The 20240-nt window shown below is 43.7% G+C and overlaps 1 protein-coding gene across 2 annotated transcripts in view; it reads left to right on the top strand.

The window, feature by feature from the left end:
* The window catches only part of galnt14 (UDP-N-acetyl-alpha-D-galactosamine:polypeptide N-acetylgalactosaminyltransferase 14 (GalNAc-T14)), a 114630-nt gene that overhangs the window by 28060 nt on the left and 66330 nt on the right, over positions 1-20240 (top strand). For both annotated transcript variants that reach the window (XM_014144515.2, XM_014144514.2), the window contains exon 3: positions 16256-16354. In XM_014144515.2, coding sequence (XP_013999990.1) covers positions 16256-16354 — 99 coding nt within the window. The remainder of the gene's footprint in view (positions 1-16255; positions 16355-20240) is intronic.

The raw sequence follows: 20240 nt of genomic DNA, 5'->3' as shown, positions 1-20240 counted from the left end.
TGTTTGAGAGAATAACAGGGAAAACAGAGACAAGGAATAATGATGACATCCGTGTGTGTGTGTGTGTGTGTGTGTGTGTGTGTGTGTGTGTGTGTGTGTGTGTGTGTGTGTGTGTGTGTGTGTGTGTGTGTGTGTGTGTGTGTGTGTGTGTGGTAGCGCCCCAGCTCAATATTATTGTCTGTTTGATGTGAATCCTCACATATGATGTACAGTTGTCAGATATGAAAAGCCTCTTTCAGGCCCATTTCCTCTGTTTCCAGGAGGAGCCGACTGAGAGGCATGTTGACAGGGAGATGTCAGATATCAGCGTGTTCCTCCTATCCCTATCATCCCCTCCCGTTGCTCTGAGCGAGAGGTAGAGTAGAACAGCCCCATTCTGCTGGGGACTACAGCCCAGCCCTGTTTGAAAGCAGGCTTTGATATGAAATGATCTGTTAGATTAAATCGCTGTGGAGAATATTGGTCGCCCCACGCTTGCATATCTTGGCCTGAGAAGTTGAAAAGAAACTGGCCTGATTGATTATTTTAGTGCTGTGGGATAAAAAAATTCTGAGGAGATAAAGAAATGTAAATGAACTTGGCTAATGTTGACTCTAACTCAGGAGGAAATGGAGGGATATTGTAGATGATTCCCCATGCTAAGATAAGAGGCCAAATGTGGAGCACCACTGGTACTGACATTCTCTGCTCTCTGGAATGAAATTCCCCCAATATCCAGCCAGAGAAACCAATATATACTGAGACAGCAAAGGGGACTCAATGATATTGAGACTGTTGCAGTTTTACATGAACGCAGCATTTGCTTAATCCTTCCCTGGCTGCATATAATCCAAATTATACTTTTGAATATACTTAAAGCGTTGGCTTTGCATGAGAGATTTTTATGACATTGTCCGGAGATTAAGAAGGTTAATTCCAAGCCATTCTGAGGTCTGCATTGAGATGAATGTGGAATGATGACAGAGCGGAGCTGGTGTCAAGGTGATAAATCCACAGAGATCATTGGCTGTGGGCTGTGGGCAGGCCCATTCATTAGGTGTCTTCAGGTCAGTGTGTGTGGCCATCTGAGGGGGACAGATAATGAAAAGGTGGGCTCCTCGGGGTGAGCTAGCAGAGCATTAAATCGCATGTAAAATTAGACTCACACAAACATCTGTCGCTAGGACTCCCCCCTCCCTCTCTCTCGCGCCCCATCTCTCTCTCTCTCAACCCCCCCCCCCCCCCATCTCTCTCTCTCTCACTCCCCCACCCCGTCTCTCTCTTGCTGTAATAAGTAAAGTACACACAGCTCACACGTTAGGCAGAGTAGCTAGAATTTCCGAGAGATTCTATGCATACTAGAGAACGCTATTTCCCCGGGGCTATTAACTGATAAGCGCTCACTGGGTGCCTTGCTCTCCTCACTCCCATGTCACAGAATCAACAGGAGTGTTTGGTTCCCACTGGGTTGGTACACCAACATGTTATACAATACAGTACAACTTAATAAACAGAATGTTTCTCTACACCAGTGCTTCTCAAACATTTTCTCCCATGGACCACAGGACAAAGACATGGCAGTAGCTACTGTACCCGGAGGACCCCCATTGGTCCACAGACCACAGGTTGGGAATCTCTGCTCTACACCATTAGACCAAAACTTCCTCCCCATTCTACTGTAGTTCAGATTTTCTCCCCACAGCCACAGGCCCTGTAGTGATTAGACTGACTGTACTGTACACCTCATTGAACTAGCTCTTAGAAAATTAACAATGTATGGATCTCAGTTACTGAATCATCAAGGAATTAAGTATTGCATAAAGACGGATCTCACTCTCAACCCTGATTTCCAAAGTTCGTTGGATTGGAGAGAGCCATCATTCAGAGTTTTAGCTACTCAGGTAATTGCAGTTTTGTCTTGCTCTAAATCTTTAGTGTCAGCACGGAAAGATTTTTCTCTCTCTTTCACTGATTGAAGCTCCTGGAAGGCTATTTGTGAGTGAAATTGTACCTTGAACCAATTATGTTGTAAGTTATGACTGGTCGACTTAATGACATCCAAATGGCCTACACGGCTGTAGTGAAACTCTACATTTGTAAATCAATACAGAAACCGGGGCGCCTACAATCAATAGATGTTGTTAATGATAGGAAACCGTTATGCTGAGCTCTGGGGCCATTTTTAACGTTGTGAGGACGGCCGCAATGAAAAACCAAATTGATGTAATTTATTCAAGCATACATATCAATTACAGGTCATGACATTTCCCAATATGTGGTTAAATGCAGGGCCATGCGGGCAGTCCTAGGGCATTGCCTCGCAGAGGAGCAATCACAACTTTACTAGTGCAATATACTTTAGCTCTGTAGGGTACTTTCTATTGTTTCTTAATATTTATAACTCTAGACATGATTAGCACATATTCCTAAGAGCACCATAAAACATATATATAGTCTGTTACTGGAAACGGGAGAAGTTCGTTTTGAGGCTTCTCTACTTCTATTTCAAGCTGTGTCCACATAAGGACCAAACCAAAGAGTTCTCAGCTAGTTAGAGAGGTAAACTTTGGCTTTGCTATTTTCAGCGTCTTTCCTTTGAATATTCAGTCTTTGCTGTCTGAAGTGTTTGTATCTCAGAGGAACAACGGGTTTTATGTTGCAGTTGTAATTGTAGCGGCTATTTGTTGAGGTGGATTTTTAATTTGTGCCTGGGCGTTTTGATGTGATGGCGCTAGATAACTGCAACTCAAAAGGAATTAAGCCTCTCAATCAGTCCATCAATGTATCTGAATAACTATTAGTCTTACAGGATTTTCTTGTGCGATACTGATGAAATACATCAATGTAGGATAGATCAATGTAGGACAGAAGTTACCATTTCATACAAAACCAATTATAAACAGTCACTGGCCATTCCACCACTACATCACAGCTTGTGTTTCTTATGCTAAACATAGCAGAAAGTAGTTGAGTAGATGGCAGATTTCCATGCAGATGTCTTCTACTTTACTTACCTGAACCTGTCATGCCCATCACTTCTGCCAGCGCTTTGAGCTCTATTATTTTGAGCTGGACACTGAACGGTCAGAGAGGGTTACATCAGGAAGGATGGCTCCTGTCTCTGTGTTTATCACCTCAACCTCTGGTGCCTCTTAGCTGAGCAATAAGTGCAATCAGAGCTCACTGAGGGGGAGAAATGAACTCTATAACAGTCACAGATCCGCCAATAGCATTAGCACTGGGGTCACAGTTACGGGCAAAGAATTAGGTCTCTGGTGTTCGGAACAGTCTGTTCAATGTTGATGAGGCAGTAATCCAAGAGGAGGCCATACTGTTAGATTATCATTCATCAACTGCTACATTCATCTCAGGAGATATTATTGCTTCATTCCCCTTCCTGTCTGTCAAGGACATAGATAAATGAAGTCAAAGCAGGGGTGTCAAACTCATTCCATGGAGGGCCTAGTGTCTGCAGGTTTTTGGTTTTTCCTTTCAATTAAACCCCAGAAAACCAAGTGTGAGGAGTTCCTTACTAATTAGTGACCTTAATTCATCAATCAAGTACAAGGGAGGAGAGAAAACCCACAGCCACTCTGCCCTCCGTGGAATGAGTTTGACACCTGTGTCATAAAGCAAATCCACGTTGACACATTGTAAGTTAAGAGAACCTCATTTGACAATGAAACAGCTGTTGCTCATAGAATAAAGATGAACTGAGCTCACCTGAAACCTTGAGTGTGTCAGAGCAGTAATATAACCCCTTCCCTCTTTGTAACCAACGTCGAGCAGTACTGGTGAAGAGGCTGTCTTTTCTGGGGTGTACTGCATTGGACAGCTGCTCCATAGGGACAAGAGCTACTTCAAATACCATCTGGCTAATCTTCTTCCCATGCATCAGCTGTCATACTCAACATCACTACTAGCATGTGCACCTACCATTACCCTTTATGAAATCACTGAGATATGTTCGGTCACAGTTTACATTGCACATTAAGCTCAGATCATGCTTTAACTGGATTATTGTGCTTGCCTTACTCTGGCTCCTAAATTTTCCTGTTGTTATCATGTGACAGCAATGGGCTGTCATGATGAGAATGATGTGTGGATCAATGGCTAGGAGAGGTGCTAATGGGTCCATAGAGAGATGGTTGAACTGTTCTTAATAAGCCTGCCACATATCAAGCCCTGGGCTCCCTCTGACTTCACCTCTAATGTGTAAAAGAGACGGGGTAGGTTTACTGAGCACACGGGTAGTGTTTGCGCTTCTCTCCCAGACCTTGGATAGATGCGGCAGGCTCCACAGCTGCTGTGTGTGTGTGTGTGTGTGTGTGTGTGTGTGTGTGTGTGTGTGTGTGTGTGTGTGTGTGTGTGTGTGTGTGTGTGTGTGTGTGTGTGTGTGTGTGTGTGTGTGTGTGTGTGTGTGTAATATCAGACCCAGGAGAGTAGGAGGGGTGGTCCTCAGGCTCAGTCCCACCATGCCTCTCTAACTGCGGCCCACTGGCATCTGTCTCCAACTGGGAACTCCTCCAATGCAAATCAAAGCATTGATTCAGCCAGATGTTTAACTCAGATAGCACATAGCTGTCAGGACCCGTTTTTCAACAAGGCAATTATCTCCAATCACCGCTGTCCTTCGCCTACTCATCTAGCCGCCATTTCCACCCCTCTTACCGGATATTACAGGCATCACATTTGGTTATCAATAACGATTGCCAATGTGGAGGGATCTGTGGAGGGTGGCTGGAGGCTGGAGGAGAGAGGCCTGAGAGTGGTGACAGGACCCAATTAAGGAACAGGCAGAGAGCGCTACGACTGGCTGCCCACTAAATCAGCACAGGCAATGAGACACCCCAAACTAAGAGGCAACTCTCAGAGAAACCTCAGTGTGATGGCTCTCTCTCACACACCCACACATACACACACGCACACACACTCAAGCCACTGTAAAATACCTAAGGTTGAAAAACACTGGGGAAATTCTTCAACAAACCACAACCGAGAGTGTCACTGAATAGTCATGAGTGTTATTGTGAAGTGGTTGCTTGTCACGCAAAGATGTGCCAGAACCTTGACAATGCATTAAATGTTTAATGTTAGATATTTGATGTTAAAATATGCACCCGAGAGACAGATTTTAAGTTCAAAGGATTCGAAACAAGCACATTGTGACACAAACAGAGCCGGTTTGAGAGTCCTCTTTATATTTTTAATGAGAAAGCATAACCACCTGGTCTCTGGTATGGTTTTGCATGCTGTATTAGAGGATTACTACTTTAGTTGGAGGGCAGGTCCAGACAGTTAACGAAATAGCAGTTGCCCTTAAACACAGATTTAGGATCAGCAACCCTAACCAAAACCATTATGGAGTAGAAGGGCAAAACTGACTTTAGATCAGTGGCTAGAGGCGAGTACACACTTCCCAATTTAGAATGAACCTGACCTTCAGTCATGTCAGTGGAAGTACCCATAATGCCTCAGTGTTCCCTGCAGCTGATTCTCATGTGGGAAACAAACTAGGGAAGCAACCTGCAGGCTGAACACAGCTCTTCACACCATCTCTTCCTACGGGATACGACAAGATGGCTGATGTTTAAAGACAAGACTGGACAAACCAGCATTAGAGACGTGTGTGTATCAGATAAAATGATACAGGATCGTTTCATAATTACTTCCTTAAATGTACTATACAGGCATGTTTCATCGCCAATGGTGTGCGATTGAATCCTTAGCCTGTCTCAACTCAGCCCAACATGTTCCTCCTCTCTGAACGATATTTCCCTTTATGGCAAAGTCGTTTATAGAACTGTCTATTCTACATTTAAGGCCTATTTCTGGGCTGAGAAATCAAAGCATCCAATATGAATTTAGCAAATAGGACAAGTGAACTGTGTCACAATACCTGTGGGCCAGCTATAAAAAAAAAGCGCTGCCTTATCCCAGGCTGGCATCACATGCCAGGGCCTATTTCAGGTGAATATGACAGTGTGGTAGAGTAACGTTAGGATGGTAGCCTGGCACACTTTATCTGACCTGGGGGCTATGGCCTAGCTAATCAGATGGGGTTGTTTGTAAGGTGAGAGGGTGAGGGAGGCTGAATGAAGGGGGGATGGTGAGTGGAGGTTGGTACTGTAGGTAGCATTTGTCCCAAGCTGGCTGTATCCTACCCACACACAACCTGGAGCCTGTAAACAACAGGCTGGCTGTAGCCTAAACACTCACAACCTGGAGCCTGTAAACAACAGGCTGGCTGTAGCCTACCCACACACAACCTGGAGCCTGTAAACAACAGGCTGGCTGTAGCCTAAACACTCACAACCTGGAGCCTGTAAACAACAGGCTGGCTGTAGCCTAAACACTCACAACCTGGAGCCTGTAAACAACAGGCTGGCTGTAGCCTAAACACTCACAACCTGGAGCCTGTAAACAACAGGCTGGCTGTAGCCTAAACACTCACAACCTGGAGCCTGTAAACAACAGGCTGGCTGTAGCCTAAACACTCACAACCTGGAGCCTGTAAACAACAGGCTGGCTGTAGCCTACCCACACACAACCTGGAGCCTGTAAACAACAGGCTGGCTGTAGCCTAAACACTCACAACCTGGAGCCTGTAAACAACAGGCTGGCTGTAGCCTACCCACACACAACCTGGAGCCTGTAAACAACAGGCTGGCTGTAGCCTACCCACACACAACCTGGAGCCTGTAAACAACAGGCTGGTGTGAGGAGGGAAGTCATTGCAATCACATTGGAAAGCTATGGCAGCTTTCAGAAAGCAAAGTCTCTTTCCCCATTATTCCTGTGCTTTGTCTCGGTGTACTAGCCTTTCTCATTGGATTATGTTTCGTGTTTGCTGTGTGGGTCCACAGAGAGAGGATGAGTCTATCCATGGCAGCAGCAGGGCTGAAGACAGACCCCTCCAACAGTCAGTGGTAATCCAAACAGAATGTGAGTTCTTGTGTTCAATCCCATACTGCATCACAGCTCCTCTCCCCTAGCTGGAACATGGCATCCCTTGCACAAGAGAGATATAGTGGGATTCTATACACTCATTCACTGATCCACCAAGAGACACTGCCAGACAGGTACATATTTACTACTGCACACTGCACACAGAATGACCCATTTATTCATTGCATATTAATTACATTAATTAATGACAGTAATATAAATGTGTAATAGTCTATATTCATTCCCAGCCCTTTTGCATTAGATTTTATTTTTCAGAAGCTGAGAGATAATGTATGTGTGTAATCTGGAATGTGAGATTTTGCTATTCATTGCCAGCCTCAGTTGTATATTGATATTTGCCCCGAGTCCACAACGTGTTGTCTTCTCTCTCTGTTTGGCCATCTGGTTCAGTAATAATAATCTGAGTGCAAATTGGTTCCCTCTGCTCCTCAACAACATATGGGTTCCCTCCGCTCCTCAACAACATATGGGTTCCCTCCGCTCCTCAACAACATATGGGTTCCCTCCGCTCCTCAACAACATATGGGTTCCCTCCGCTCCTCAACAACATATGGGTTCCCTCCGCTCCTCAACAACATATGGGTTCCCTCCGCTCCTCAACAACATATGGGTTCCCTCCGCTCCTCAACAACATATGGGTTCCCTCCGCTCCTCAACAACATATGGCTTCCCTCCGCTCCTCAACAACATATGGGCTGAATGTACTGTAGCCCAACATATCATACCCACATATTGCTTAAATCATCACCTCAGCAGAAACTGTTTTAAGTAAGAACGCAGGAGGGACCAGAGATTCATTTTATGGAACCCCCCAACCAGAAAAACTCTCTCTCCGCTTCGCAAGGACGCATTTATCTTCCCTACAGAAAATTCACCAAGTCCACCAGCAGCAATACGCTGCTTCCCTTCCCAGTCCCCTCACAGCTGTTGTGCCTGACAGAGTGCCTAGTAATATGCTGTGTGCATGCTATTTAAGAAAGCCTTGTATGTAAAGTACACTCCGGGCTATGGCTGAAGTGACTGATGGTTTCTGTGCAGTGCACCAAGATGCGGCTGCTATCCCAGAAAGCCAGAGGCATACACAGCAGCTACACTAGATTATATATTCCTCTCCTCCTCCTCCTCCACAAGCCGTATCAGATTATTCTCACGTTGCTGTTATACAGTATATAGGAATATTGCCTATTGCCTACTGGATATTGCCTATGCCCTAGTCTTTCAATGTCACTGACGTTTTCTTCTACCATGATCTGTACATCTCGTCTAATGTTGCTCATATCAGCAATGAAACTGGACTAATACTTGTGCCTGATACTATGGGTCTCATAGTATATTCCCTGCTGCCCTGTACCAGTGTGCCATCACTTCAACAGGATGGTCTGTCTCCTCATGATAATTGGATGCATCCCTCTTCACTGAGCTTACTATACTGCAGCAGCAGACTGTTGGAGTCCTGTTGGCGGGGGTTTACTGAGGTAGTGTCGTTCCGGGGGTAGGCCTGCATTTTCATAAGCTGTTTTTTCTCTCCTCTCTCGCAGAGGAGAGATTTAACGTGGGCCTCACAGCCAGGAAGCGCACCAGGGCTGCTATTGTTCAAAGCTTCTTTGATTTGACAGATTTTAATCACTTCTTTGCGTGGCAGGTAGGTAGGAGTTACAGAGAGAGTCATACTCCAAGGCTGTGGAAATGCATGGTAATATTCATTTCAATCTGGCTTTCAAGTGGTGCACTGACTGAGGGACCTCACACACAAAGCAATGCAGAGACCTGTGAAAACCTGTCAATCACTCTATTGCTATAGTCAGACGCAAAGAGCAGAATGAAGATCAGTGTTTGCAGAACGAATCAGGCTTTACTACAGTAGATTTTGACTTCATAATTCTCTGTTGGAATATAATTTACATATATGGTAGTTTAGTTGGGACAATAATGAAAGGAAAAATACCATGCTACAGACTCCATTTTGCTGTGTCACTGAAAGCATAGTTTTAAACACTCCTATTATAAATATGTGTAAATATAGTACATTTAGTATTAGTGTTGTATTGATAATATCCCTGGCTCATGTTTTTCAAACCGAGGAAGAACTCTTGCTGGTCATTTAACGAACTGTGACTTAACAGATGAATACGATAACACTACTCGGGAGCGCTTTTTTCAAAAGAGACCATGGCCTAGGTACTAGCCGCCCTCAAGACAGGCATTCCTCGGTACTTGTCTCCGTTAATAAATCACTATATCCAGTCTCCACAGAGCAGCTGTGAATTTGAATGAATGTTTAAAATCCCATTCAAGTAGAAAGAGAGATGAGAATACTTATTACTGGGCTGCCTCTGTGGACTAGGACTGTGTTGTATGTGATAGATGTGCAGACCAGACACGGTGGATAAAAGATCCCGTCCCAAAACATTCAGCATTTCCTGAGAATGAATGCTGCTGAGGAAAGGAGAGGAGATGATGGGGAGAGGAGAGGAGATGATGGGGAGAGGAGAGGAGATGATGGGGAGAGGAGAGGAGATGATGGGGAGAGGAGAGGAGATGATGGGGAGAGGAGATGAGATAATGGGGAGAGAAGATGAGATGATGGGGAGAGGAGATGTTGAGGAGATGATGGGGAGAGATTAGATGATAGGGAGAGATGAGATGTTGGGGAGAGGAGATGAGATGATGGGGAGAGGGATGATGGGGAGAGGAGATTAGTTGATGGGGAGAGAAAAGAAGATGATGGGAGAGGAGAGGAGATGATTGGGAGAGGAGAGGAGATGATTGGGAGAGGAGAGGAGATGATGGGGAGAGGAGAGGAGAGGGGATGAGATGATGGGGAGAGGAGAGGAGATGATGGGGAGAGGAGAGGAGAGGGGATGAGATGATGGGGAGAGGAGAGGAGATGATGGGGAGAGGAGAGGAGATGATGGGGAGAGGAGAGGAGATGATGAGGAGAGGAGAGGAGATGATGAGGAGAGGAGAGGAGATGATGAGGAGAGGAGAGGAGATGATGGGGAGAGGAGATTAGTTGATGGGGAGAGAAGATGAGATGATGGGGAGAGGAGAGAAGATGATGGGAGAGGAGAGGAGAGGATTGGGAGAGGAGAGGATTGGGAGAGGAGAGGAGATGATTGGGAGAGGAGAGGAGATGATGGGGAGAGGAGAGGAGATGATGGGGAGAGGAGATGAGAGGAGATGATGGGGAGAGGAGAGGAGATGATGGGGAGAGGAGAGGAGAGGAGATGATGAGGAGAGGAGAGGAGATGATGAGGAGAGGAGATGATGGGGAGAGATGAGATGATGAGGAGATGAGATGATGGGGAGAGGAGATGAGATGATGGGGAGAGGAGATGAGATGATGGGGAGAGGAGATGAGATGATGGGGAAAGGAGATGATGAGGACAGTAAATGATGAAGAGCGGAGATGAGATGATGGGGAGACGAGAGGAGATGATAGGGAGAGGAGATGATTAGGAGAGGAGAGCTCTATCTCCTATCCTCAAATCTCATCAGAGAGAGGATGTCGCACATATGCGCCTGAACAAAAATAAATCCTGATGAGCGGCATTGATGTCAGGAAGGGAGAGCAGTGGGTTGAGCTGCCTGGTACTCTCAGACCTGGTGGCCTGGATTCATGACTGAAGGCTTTTAATATCCTTGATTAACCCTAGCTTCCCTGGATCTTTTCAACTAATTCATACATCTTTTAGGAAAAGTCCCATAAACAATGGTATTCAGGTATACTGTACATTTGTGATGATGAGGATGAGAAAGACAATTCTATGGATCTTCGATGGAACTTTGAGAGTCTTGGGGCAGGTGGTGTAATTCATCATAGATTATGTGAAAGATGATTTTTGAATGTCATTTGAAGATTCATTTCTCTGGATCAGCAACTCTAAGTAACCAGAAAATACAGTCTTACAGTATATAATGACAGTGTAAATGTGACTGATAAATAAGTAGTGCTGTATTAATGTTGAACAAGAAACTAGTGCTGAGCGATTAGTACTTTTTGACATTGTTTCGGTTTGATTATTAAAAAAATAATTACGGTTTTCAATTTCGTTTTCAATCATTTTTCTGTACCTTAAATGCACTATGCATTATGTGGGTTGAATGCTGTAACACAGAATAAAACAATTAATACAAGTCCCATGATGGTAGTGACTGCCCATTACTGCTTATCACTTATTACCATCATTTATTCACATTACTTTAATCAAATATTTCAGTTTTTTCTATATAAAATGTTTTTATTTGATGACTTTATAATTTAATTCGAAGTCTTCATCTCATCTCTATAGAGGTGCTGCCTATGTTGTCTGATAGAATCCCTATATTAGTAGTTCTTCAAAGTAAATAAGGCATCCTTTTATATCTGCTGAATAGCAACTATTAACCAGTTAGATCCCGTATTTTCAGGTAGAGATATCTCATGAAGCAACTGCTCTCTATCTCTCTAAATCATGCATTCTTCTCTCTGTTTCTGCCCCGCACTAATGTAAGGTAGCGGGCATAAAATAAACACACAGACTGGATAAGTAGGAACTCAAAGGATTATGGTCATTGTCAGTGGCGATTTTAGAATGTAAATCTTGGTGAGGCAAAAACTGTTAGGGCCTACATAAAGCTGTCCCAACATCTTACCACTGCTACACCTGGCTATCAGCGGAGGCTTATCTGGCAGCAAAACAGTTCATTCAGCCTCATTTACTGCCTTTTAAAAAAACATAGCTGATATGACTCACTTGCTTAAACAAATGTGGTTTCTAATGACAGTTGAGATGTACAAACTATGGCATAAGGGGACGACAAGCGGATAAGAGGCAATCCGTAATTTCGATTAAGACAATAATGAGCGAGCTAGGACGAACATAGTCGATATAACTATTTGTTTAGCACTTGTTTAGTACTGCGACAGAATTCAGAACATGGGCCGTTCTTACAGTGATCTCCCTGTATACCAAGTCAGAACCGTAGGATAAATAAAGGGCATATAAGCAGACAATGAAAGCTCTTAAAAAATGTGATAATTTCATTTCTCTAAAACAGGTTATATATAGGCTACATGTGCACTACCAAGTCAGAACAGTAGGTGAAATTAAGAGGGGTAAATAGACCAAATTATTAGGGTGACGCACATGGGCTACTAACAGCTTACTACACAACATACACTTAGTATTATTTTTTTAGCTACAGTATACATATCTCCCTGGCATATTATATCATTTATGCAGCAGCATACAATACATTTTTGGAATGTCCTTGTTGTGCTGTGCTCACTTGAACAGGAAGGTGGCATGGCAGTCCTTCGTGGGCAAATTTTGTCATCAAAGTCTGGCATTCTCTGGATTTATGGTGCTTTCAAGACAACTGGGAACATGGGGGGAAAAAAGGTTGAATCATGATGACGTCAGTGATCTTCAGGTCGGAGCTCTAGAAAGAGGCCCGAGTTCCCGATTTACAATTCCGAGTTGGATGAAAGTTCAAAACGCATTTTCCCAGTCGGAACTCGTTTTTCCCGAGTTCCCATTTGTCTTGAAATCACTAAAGTCAGATTTTGCAGTTCTGAGTTAAGTTGTTTTGAGCGCGGCACAAATCATGCTTCATTGACAGCATGGCCAATGTTGAATGTTTGTAATTTTAAACTAGGAAAAGAGACCATTAATCTTAGACTTGGGACCACACAGCCACTCCACTGAATAGCAGGCTAATGATTGCTTTGCAATGCTTGCAGTTAGCCATTGATTCCTTCCAAAACACTCATTGTTGAATTTGCGATTTCTAACTTGTTGTGTAATGTTTAAGTCCAACAGCCGATGAGCACTGCTACGTTTTTATCTATAATTTCTCTTCATTATTTCCCTTCATTTGACAAGGATTAAAAAGGATTTGCCAGTGGATTGTCGACTTGATTGATGATGATGACTGCTAGTTGAGAGTTAAGAGTTTTGAAAGTATGAAGTTGACATGATCAGTCCAATCAAAGCTACTGTAGATATAACGTGATTTGACGTCATTCTATCTGTGTCCAATGACCTTGAGCCTTCTTGGATGGGCACTTCTAATGTAACTATATGGCAGCACCCAAGGGGCTTGAATTTTCGAGCTCTACCCTTAGACTTGGCAGTGATGTAGTGTCCCCATGAGTGACAGGCTCTGCCCCACCTGCCCTGAATGACGGGTCGCCACTGGTCATTGTAATTAATGACCATGTTTTCCTCGCTAAACTATGTAGAATATTGGCCTGTTGGAAACTACAACTCCCTACTACATCGCACAGTTCGGGCTTGATCTGATTTATTGCTAGAGAAACTGCGCAATATGTGCATTAAGCTCACAGACATTTTTTAAATAATGTTTAAATAATTTACCCATTGGTCAATTAGTTGTTTAAAAAAATAAAAAAATAACCAGCATTTCAGTTAATCCCTCAGCACTACAAGAAACACACAACCAGTACAATAATCGATTATTCAATACTTAGAGGGTCCCTCTGTCCTTCAGTTACTAATCCACACTCAAGGATTGTCTCTCTCTTCTCCTTTGGAGGGTCCACACACAGAGAGCTCTGCTACAGCCCCCACTGTCTCCTCCTCTTCTCCTCTGTGGCTAGTGTTGCTTTTTGACCCAGGCTGCCTCAGTACGCCCAATATTCTCACCCAGATAGTCCCTCTAAAGAGTCTTGTCTACATTACAGGAGATGGAACGGAACACCCGATCCAGAGGCTGACCTTTGGGGTTAGAGGCGTTTGTATGTGTGTGTGTCCAGTGCCTGCCAGCTGTCTGTGATAGAGACTGCAGATTCTGATGCTTAGGCCTTCTCTGTTAAAGGAGATGGATGTTCTTTGATCACACCCTGCTCCCTGCTTGCCCACCTGCCCGGCCAACATCTAGACAACAGCTTCTTGAATGTGGCCACCTGCGCTACTTGTTACTTACTGTTGTTGTTAAGAGCAGGCAAATTGCAAATGGCTTGAAGTTAGGGTCATGAGGACATCTCTGTCTCTGTCTTTTTATATGCCAGAACTAAATGGGATTCTGTTGTACGTTGCCATTTCCTCCATCAGGACTGTATGTAGTGTTTAGTTTACTGGAGGCTTCCCACAAAGTGATATGAACATCCATTGTGCTCCATTTATGTGAACTAGAGGAGACCTGAGATTTTAAGAGATTCTCAAGGCCCAGTGTTGAGAGGTGTGTGTCTGAGGTAAACTGTTGTTGTGGCTCTGCGCTGCAGATTATGCCTCCTGAGATAACGCTCTCTTGAAACGAGTTAAAGAAAGCAGAAAGCTTTGAATAGATGTAGGCTTTAGCTAGAGATAGGAGAGGAGCGGCAGCATTGGGGATGAATCATGCTCGGCTGGCTGGGAAAAGCTTATTGAGAATCACTCTCTGCCTCCCTGTGCCAGAGGAACAGCACAGACCTGACAGTATCTGCGAGGTACATCCCAACCGATCAGTGTTTTTCTGCCCGAAGCAAATGTGGTGACAGGTGTTGCAGTCGGCTGTGCCGACTGGGTACCACCCTCAGAATAACACTGGAGGGGGGATAGGGGAAGAAGTACAGAAGGACCTTAAGGCGCAGACATAAATACAGACAGGGGTCATGGACATCAGGTGTCCATGTGTCAGCCTGACCACCCCACCACACTCCTGCTTCTCTCAGCCTCATATGAACCTTTTAGAAGGCTTCAACAGAGGCTGTATACACACAGACTGGTCAAGTGGTCTCCCAAACAGCAGTGATAAAATATGAATGATTCCAGCACCATCTGCATGCTAATCTGAATAATGTCTCTCTTCATCCACCTGGGCTTTGAATTTTTACATTTAACTAGACAAGTCATTTAAGAACATATTCTTATTTACAATGACAGCCTAGGAACAGTTGGTTAACTGCCTTGTTCAGGGGCAAAACAACAGATTTTTACCTTGGTAGCTGAGAGATTTAATCTTGCAAGCTCTTGGTTACTGGCCCAACACTCTAACCACTAGGCTACCTGCCACCCCAGAAAAAAATGAGAATATCTACAGAAAATCTCTGCTTGCCAGGCTCTGAAAGGATGAGAAAAACAACATCCAGTGTTTGTCATTGTGCACTCAATTTTTATTAAAGCACTTTTTATTAAAGCAACAGGAAAATAATTTGATTTAAGCCAAGTTGAAAAGAAATATGTAATTACAGTTTGTGTTTGTTTGCACACAGCTCCCTTGATGTTTCTCTGTGAATCTCAGCACACACAGAGCAGACTTCTGAGGAGAAATCACATCAAACTCATGGCTTAATGACTCAAAACAGTAGTGTTGACGACAGCAGAAAACAATGGTAACTTTATCATCATCCCCATCGCCTGTCTTTCAGCACAAACCAGACTTGTTATCTTATCAGAGAGAGAGAGAGAGAGAGAGAATGTTTACTTTGTTGGTGTCATTTGAACAGAAGTGTTGATGTTCTCCACATTGGCCACAGATGGATTAGCATCTTCTGTCTCCACGTAAACACACACACTTACCCTCTCTTCAGCCGTATTGAAGGACTTGTTGTGGAGGCTTGGTATGATTTTGGCAATGCTGGACCAGGTCACTGCACAAAGAGCTAAATAATAATTGCTTATTTGGTTTTTAAATGTTCACCTTTGAAAATATTTTATGAAAAAAGTAATGGATACTTAGCTACAAAAACAAGATAATACAATTACTAAATGTTAGTCATTGATCGTTTTATTGAGGGAAAGGTCAGTGTGCCCATTACATGCATTATTCCTCAGTGTATTAAGTGTCACCTTTATTTGGAGCAGAGTGTGTGTGTGTGTGTGTGTGTGTGTGTGTGTGTGTGTGTGTGTGTGTGTGTGTGTGTGTGTGTGTGTGTGTGTGTGTGTGTGTGTGTGTGTCCTGTGTGTTCTCTGCTGTTAGTCTACATCCTCTCCTCTAAGACATGTGCTACTACACCAGCTATGACCAGCCATCCACCTCAGTGTGAGCTACTGGTCAGAGGTAGCTGTGGTGTTGGATGCTGTTTTAATAATGACATCTTCTGCTCATCTATCATTTATAGAACTGCACCTCCTCAGGTTTCTGTCCTGGCATGGCTGTCATTATCATTCTCATCACATATTCATAGTATTGTCCTTCCTCCCACGACAGGTAAGATGGAGCCGAGACACTTGGTTTTACAGTATGTGAAGCAGTCAAAAAGAAAGACAAAGTCAATGGCGGCACAACTTTGGCTTTGAAGCCAACAATAACTGTTTTGAGTAGTTCTGAGTTGACCTGCTGGCTGATGTCTCCTGAATTGTTTTGTGTGTCTCTCTCTCAGATGCACCACATTGCATTATAACCCAGATCTGCCCTCCACCTCCATCGTCATCACTTTCCACAACGAGGCCCGCTCCACTCTGCTACGGACCATCAGGAGGTAAGAGATCCCTCTGCCCTGTTACCAGTGGCAATTCTAGCATGTAAATCTTGGTGCGACAAACAAAAAACAAAACATTGGGATGAATGCCAAGAAAGCCACGACACAACACTAAACAATACATTCATTGCACTATAACGGTGACAAATGTTGCCCACAAACTGTTAGGGCCTACATAAAGCTGTCCCAACAGCAGAGCTTTCTTTTCAGCACCATGGAGTGAATCCTTACCAGCAAAACAGTTCATTCAGCCTCATACTATTTTTTTAAACATAGCTGATATGGCTGACTTGCTTAAACAAATGTGGTTTCTACTGACAATTGAGATGTACAAACTATGGTATAAGGGAACGACAAGCGGATTAGAGGTGTTCTGACAGTAAAATTCACGGACGACTAGTGAAGCTCAAACCAAGTTTATTCACCCACTGGGCCAAACAGCTGAAAAAGACAGACTGCGTTTCCACCAGCACAAGCATTTATACCCTTCTTTAGGCGGAGTCTCCTCCTTGCACCTCTAAGCACTACATATTTGTTGCTAAGCAGAAAGTTAAGTGATGTGTGTAATAAAACTGTTCCTTCTCCCTTCATCTAACCTGACCTCAGCCCACATTCCTCACTAATCCACAGCAACCCTTATCAATGACCACAACCAAGTGATTGCCTTTTCCCTCACTCAGTAACTTTCCAAACCCTTCATTCTTATCCACCCTCCATTGACCCCACCATATACATTCCTCATACATGTAATCATTTACTTCTAGTATGGTAAGTATTTCAAGCTAGACTCCAACAGAGGCAATCCATAATTTCGATTAAGACATTAATGAGCAAGCTAGGACGGACGTAGTCAATATAACAATTTGTTCAGCACCTTTGAAATGTACAGCGACAGAATTCAGAACATGAGCCGTTCTTACAGTATTCTTCCTGTACACCAAGTCAGAACTGTAGGATAAATAAAGGGGGTATATAAACAGACAATGAAAGCTCTTACAATATTCTATGATTACATTTCTTTAAAACATGTGCACCACCACCAAGTCAGAACAGTAGGCTAAGTTATGAGGAGAAAAGGGACCAAATTATTAGGGTGAGGCACATGGGCTACTAACAACTTACTACACAAGATACACTTAGTATTACATTCTTGGCTACAGTATACTTGGCTCCCGAGTGGTGCAGTGGTCTAAGGCACTGCATCTCAGTGCAAGAGGCATCACTACAGTCCCTGGTTCAAATCCAGGCTGTATCACATCTGGCTGTGATTGGTCCAGCGTCATCCAGGTTTGGACGGGGTAGGCCGTCATTGTAAATAAGAATGTGTTCTTCATTGACTTGCCTTATTAAATATATATATATATTTTAAATCTCTCCCTGGCTGTAACATCAACGCAGGGAGTCAGAAAGCAGATGCAGTTAGTGAGTTTACTAATAATGAACGATACAAAACAATAGACACATCTGACAGCGAAACATAACCAATACTGCCTGAATAGTGATGCTAGATAAAGGGGGAGTAATCAGGGTGGTGATGGTGTCCAGGTGTGCCTCATGATGGGGCGCAGGTGTACGTAATGATGGGTTGCAAGGACCGGTGGTTAGTAGACCGGCGACATTGAGTGCCGGAGAGGGGGAGAGGGAGTAGACGTGACACTGGCATATTACATAATTTATGCAGCAGCATAAAATTTATTTTTGGACTCACATTGTTGTGCTGTGCTCACTTGAATAGGAAGGTGGCACGGTGGTCCTTCTTGTGGGCTCTAGAAAGGGGCCCAAGTTCCCGACTTTTGGATTCTGGACGCAATGGCTCTCGACCTTCTGCTTTCCCAAGTCTGTATGGGAGATGCAGCGATGGGACAAGACTGTAACTACCAATTGGATATCACGAAATTGGGGAGAAAAGGGGGTAAAAAGTACAACAACAAAAAAAGCACATGGGCCAGAAGTCACGATCTTGTCTCATCGCTGCAACTCCCCTACGGACTCGGCGAAGGTTGAGAGCCAAGCCACACGAACTGACGACCGGAGTCAGCTTGCAGGTGCCCGGCCCGCCACAAGGAGTCACGAGAGCACGATGAGACAAGGAAATCCCGGAAGGCCAAACCCTCCCCTAACCCGGATGACGCCGGGCCATGTGTGTGCCGTCCCATGGGTCTCCCGATCACGGCAGGCTGTGAAACAGCCTGGGTTTGAACGCAAGGCTGCAGTGGCGCCTCAGCACTCATTGTTGAATTTGCGATTTCTAACTTGTTGTGTAATGTTTATGGCCGATGAGCTCCGATACGTTTTATCTGTAATTTCTCTTCATATGACAAGGATTGAAAAGAATTTGCCAGTAGATTGTCGACTTGATTCATGATGATGATGACTGCTTGTCTAGCTTGCTAGCTAAGATTTTGAAAGTCGGATATACGTCATCAAAGCGCGCAACAGAACATTGTACTGTCTACACTCGGTTACTCAACAGCCAGTTGAATCCTGTGGCGCGTTATTCAAATCCTTAGATATGCTATTACTTCAATTTTTCAAAAATATGACTATTTTACACCATTTTAAAGATAAGACTCTCGTTAATCTAACCACACTGTCCGATTTCAAAAAGGCTTTACAACGAAAGCAAAACATTAGATTATGTCAGCAGACTACCCAGCCAGAAATAATCAGACACCCATTTTTCAAGCTAGCATATAATGTCACATAAACCCAAACCACAGCTAAATGTAGCACTAACCTTTGATGATCTTCATCAGATGACAACCCTAGGACATTATGTTATACAATACATGCATGTTTTGTTCAATCAAGTTCATATTTATATCAAAAAACAGCTTTTTACATTAGCATGTGACTAGCATGTGACTAGCATTCCCACCGAACACTGCCGGTGAATTTACTAAATTACTCACGATAAACGTTCACAAAAAGCATAACAATTATTTTAAGAATTATAGATACAGAACTCCTCTATGCACTCGATATGTCCGATTTTAAAATAGCTTTTCGGTGAAAGCACATTTTGCAATATTCTCAGTAGATAGCCCGGCATCACAGGGCTAGCTATTTAGACACCCAGCAGGTTTAGCACTCATCAAAGTCAGATTTACTATAAGAAAAATGTTCTTACCTTTGTTGTCTTCGTCAGAATGCACTCCCAGGACTTCTACTTCAATAACAAATGTTGGTTTGGTCCAAAATAATCCATCGTTATATCCAAACAGCAGCGTTTTGTTCGTGCGTTCTAGACACTATCCTAAAGGCTAAATAAGGGTGACGAGCATGGCGCAATTCTTGACAAAAGAATTCTAAATATTCCATTACCGTACTTCGAAACATGTCAACCGCTGTTTAAAATCAATTTTTATGCCATTTTTCTCATAAAAAAGCGATAATATTCCGACCGGGAATCTGCGTTTAGATAAACAGACAAAGGAAAAGAAACCATTCGGTCGAAGCGGGCACGCGCCTAAGCCCATAGTACTCTGAGTGGCCACTTGCCAAAAGCGATAAAGTGTTTCAGCCAGAGCCTGCCTCGATATCGTTCAACGTTTTCCCGGGCTCTGAGACCCTATGGAAGACGTAGGAAGTGTCACGTTATTGCACAGATCCTGAGTCTTCAATAAAAAGAGCCAAGATGAAACACTACTTCTCAGACAGGCCACTTCCTGCTTGAAATCTTCTCAGGTTTTGGCCTGCCATAGGAGTTCTGTTATACTCACAGACACCATTCAAACAGTTTTAGAAACTTTAGGGTGTTTTCTATCCAAAGCCAATAATTATATGAATATTCTAGTTACTGGGCAGGTGTAGTAACCAGATTAAATCGGGTACGTTTTTTATCCAGCCGTGCAAATACTGCCCCCTATCCCCAACCGGTTAAAAA

This window comes from Salmo salar, chromosome ssa15, assembly GCF_905237065.1.
Source record: "Salmo salar chromosome ssa15, Ssal_v3.1, whole genome shotgun sequence".
Classification (NCBI taxonomy): Eukaryota; Metazoa; Chordata; class Actinopteri; order Salmoniformes; family Salmonidae; genus Salmo; species Salmo salar.
The sequence above is the reverse complement of the archived record's forward strand: the minus strand, read 5'-3'. Positions and strand labels throughout refer to the sequence as shown.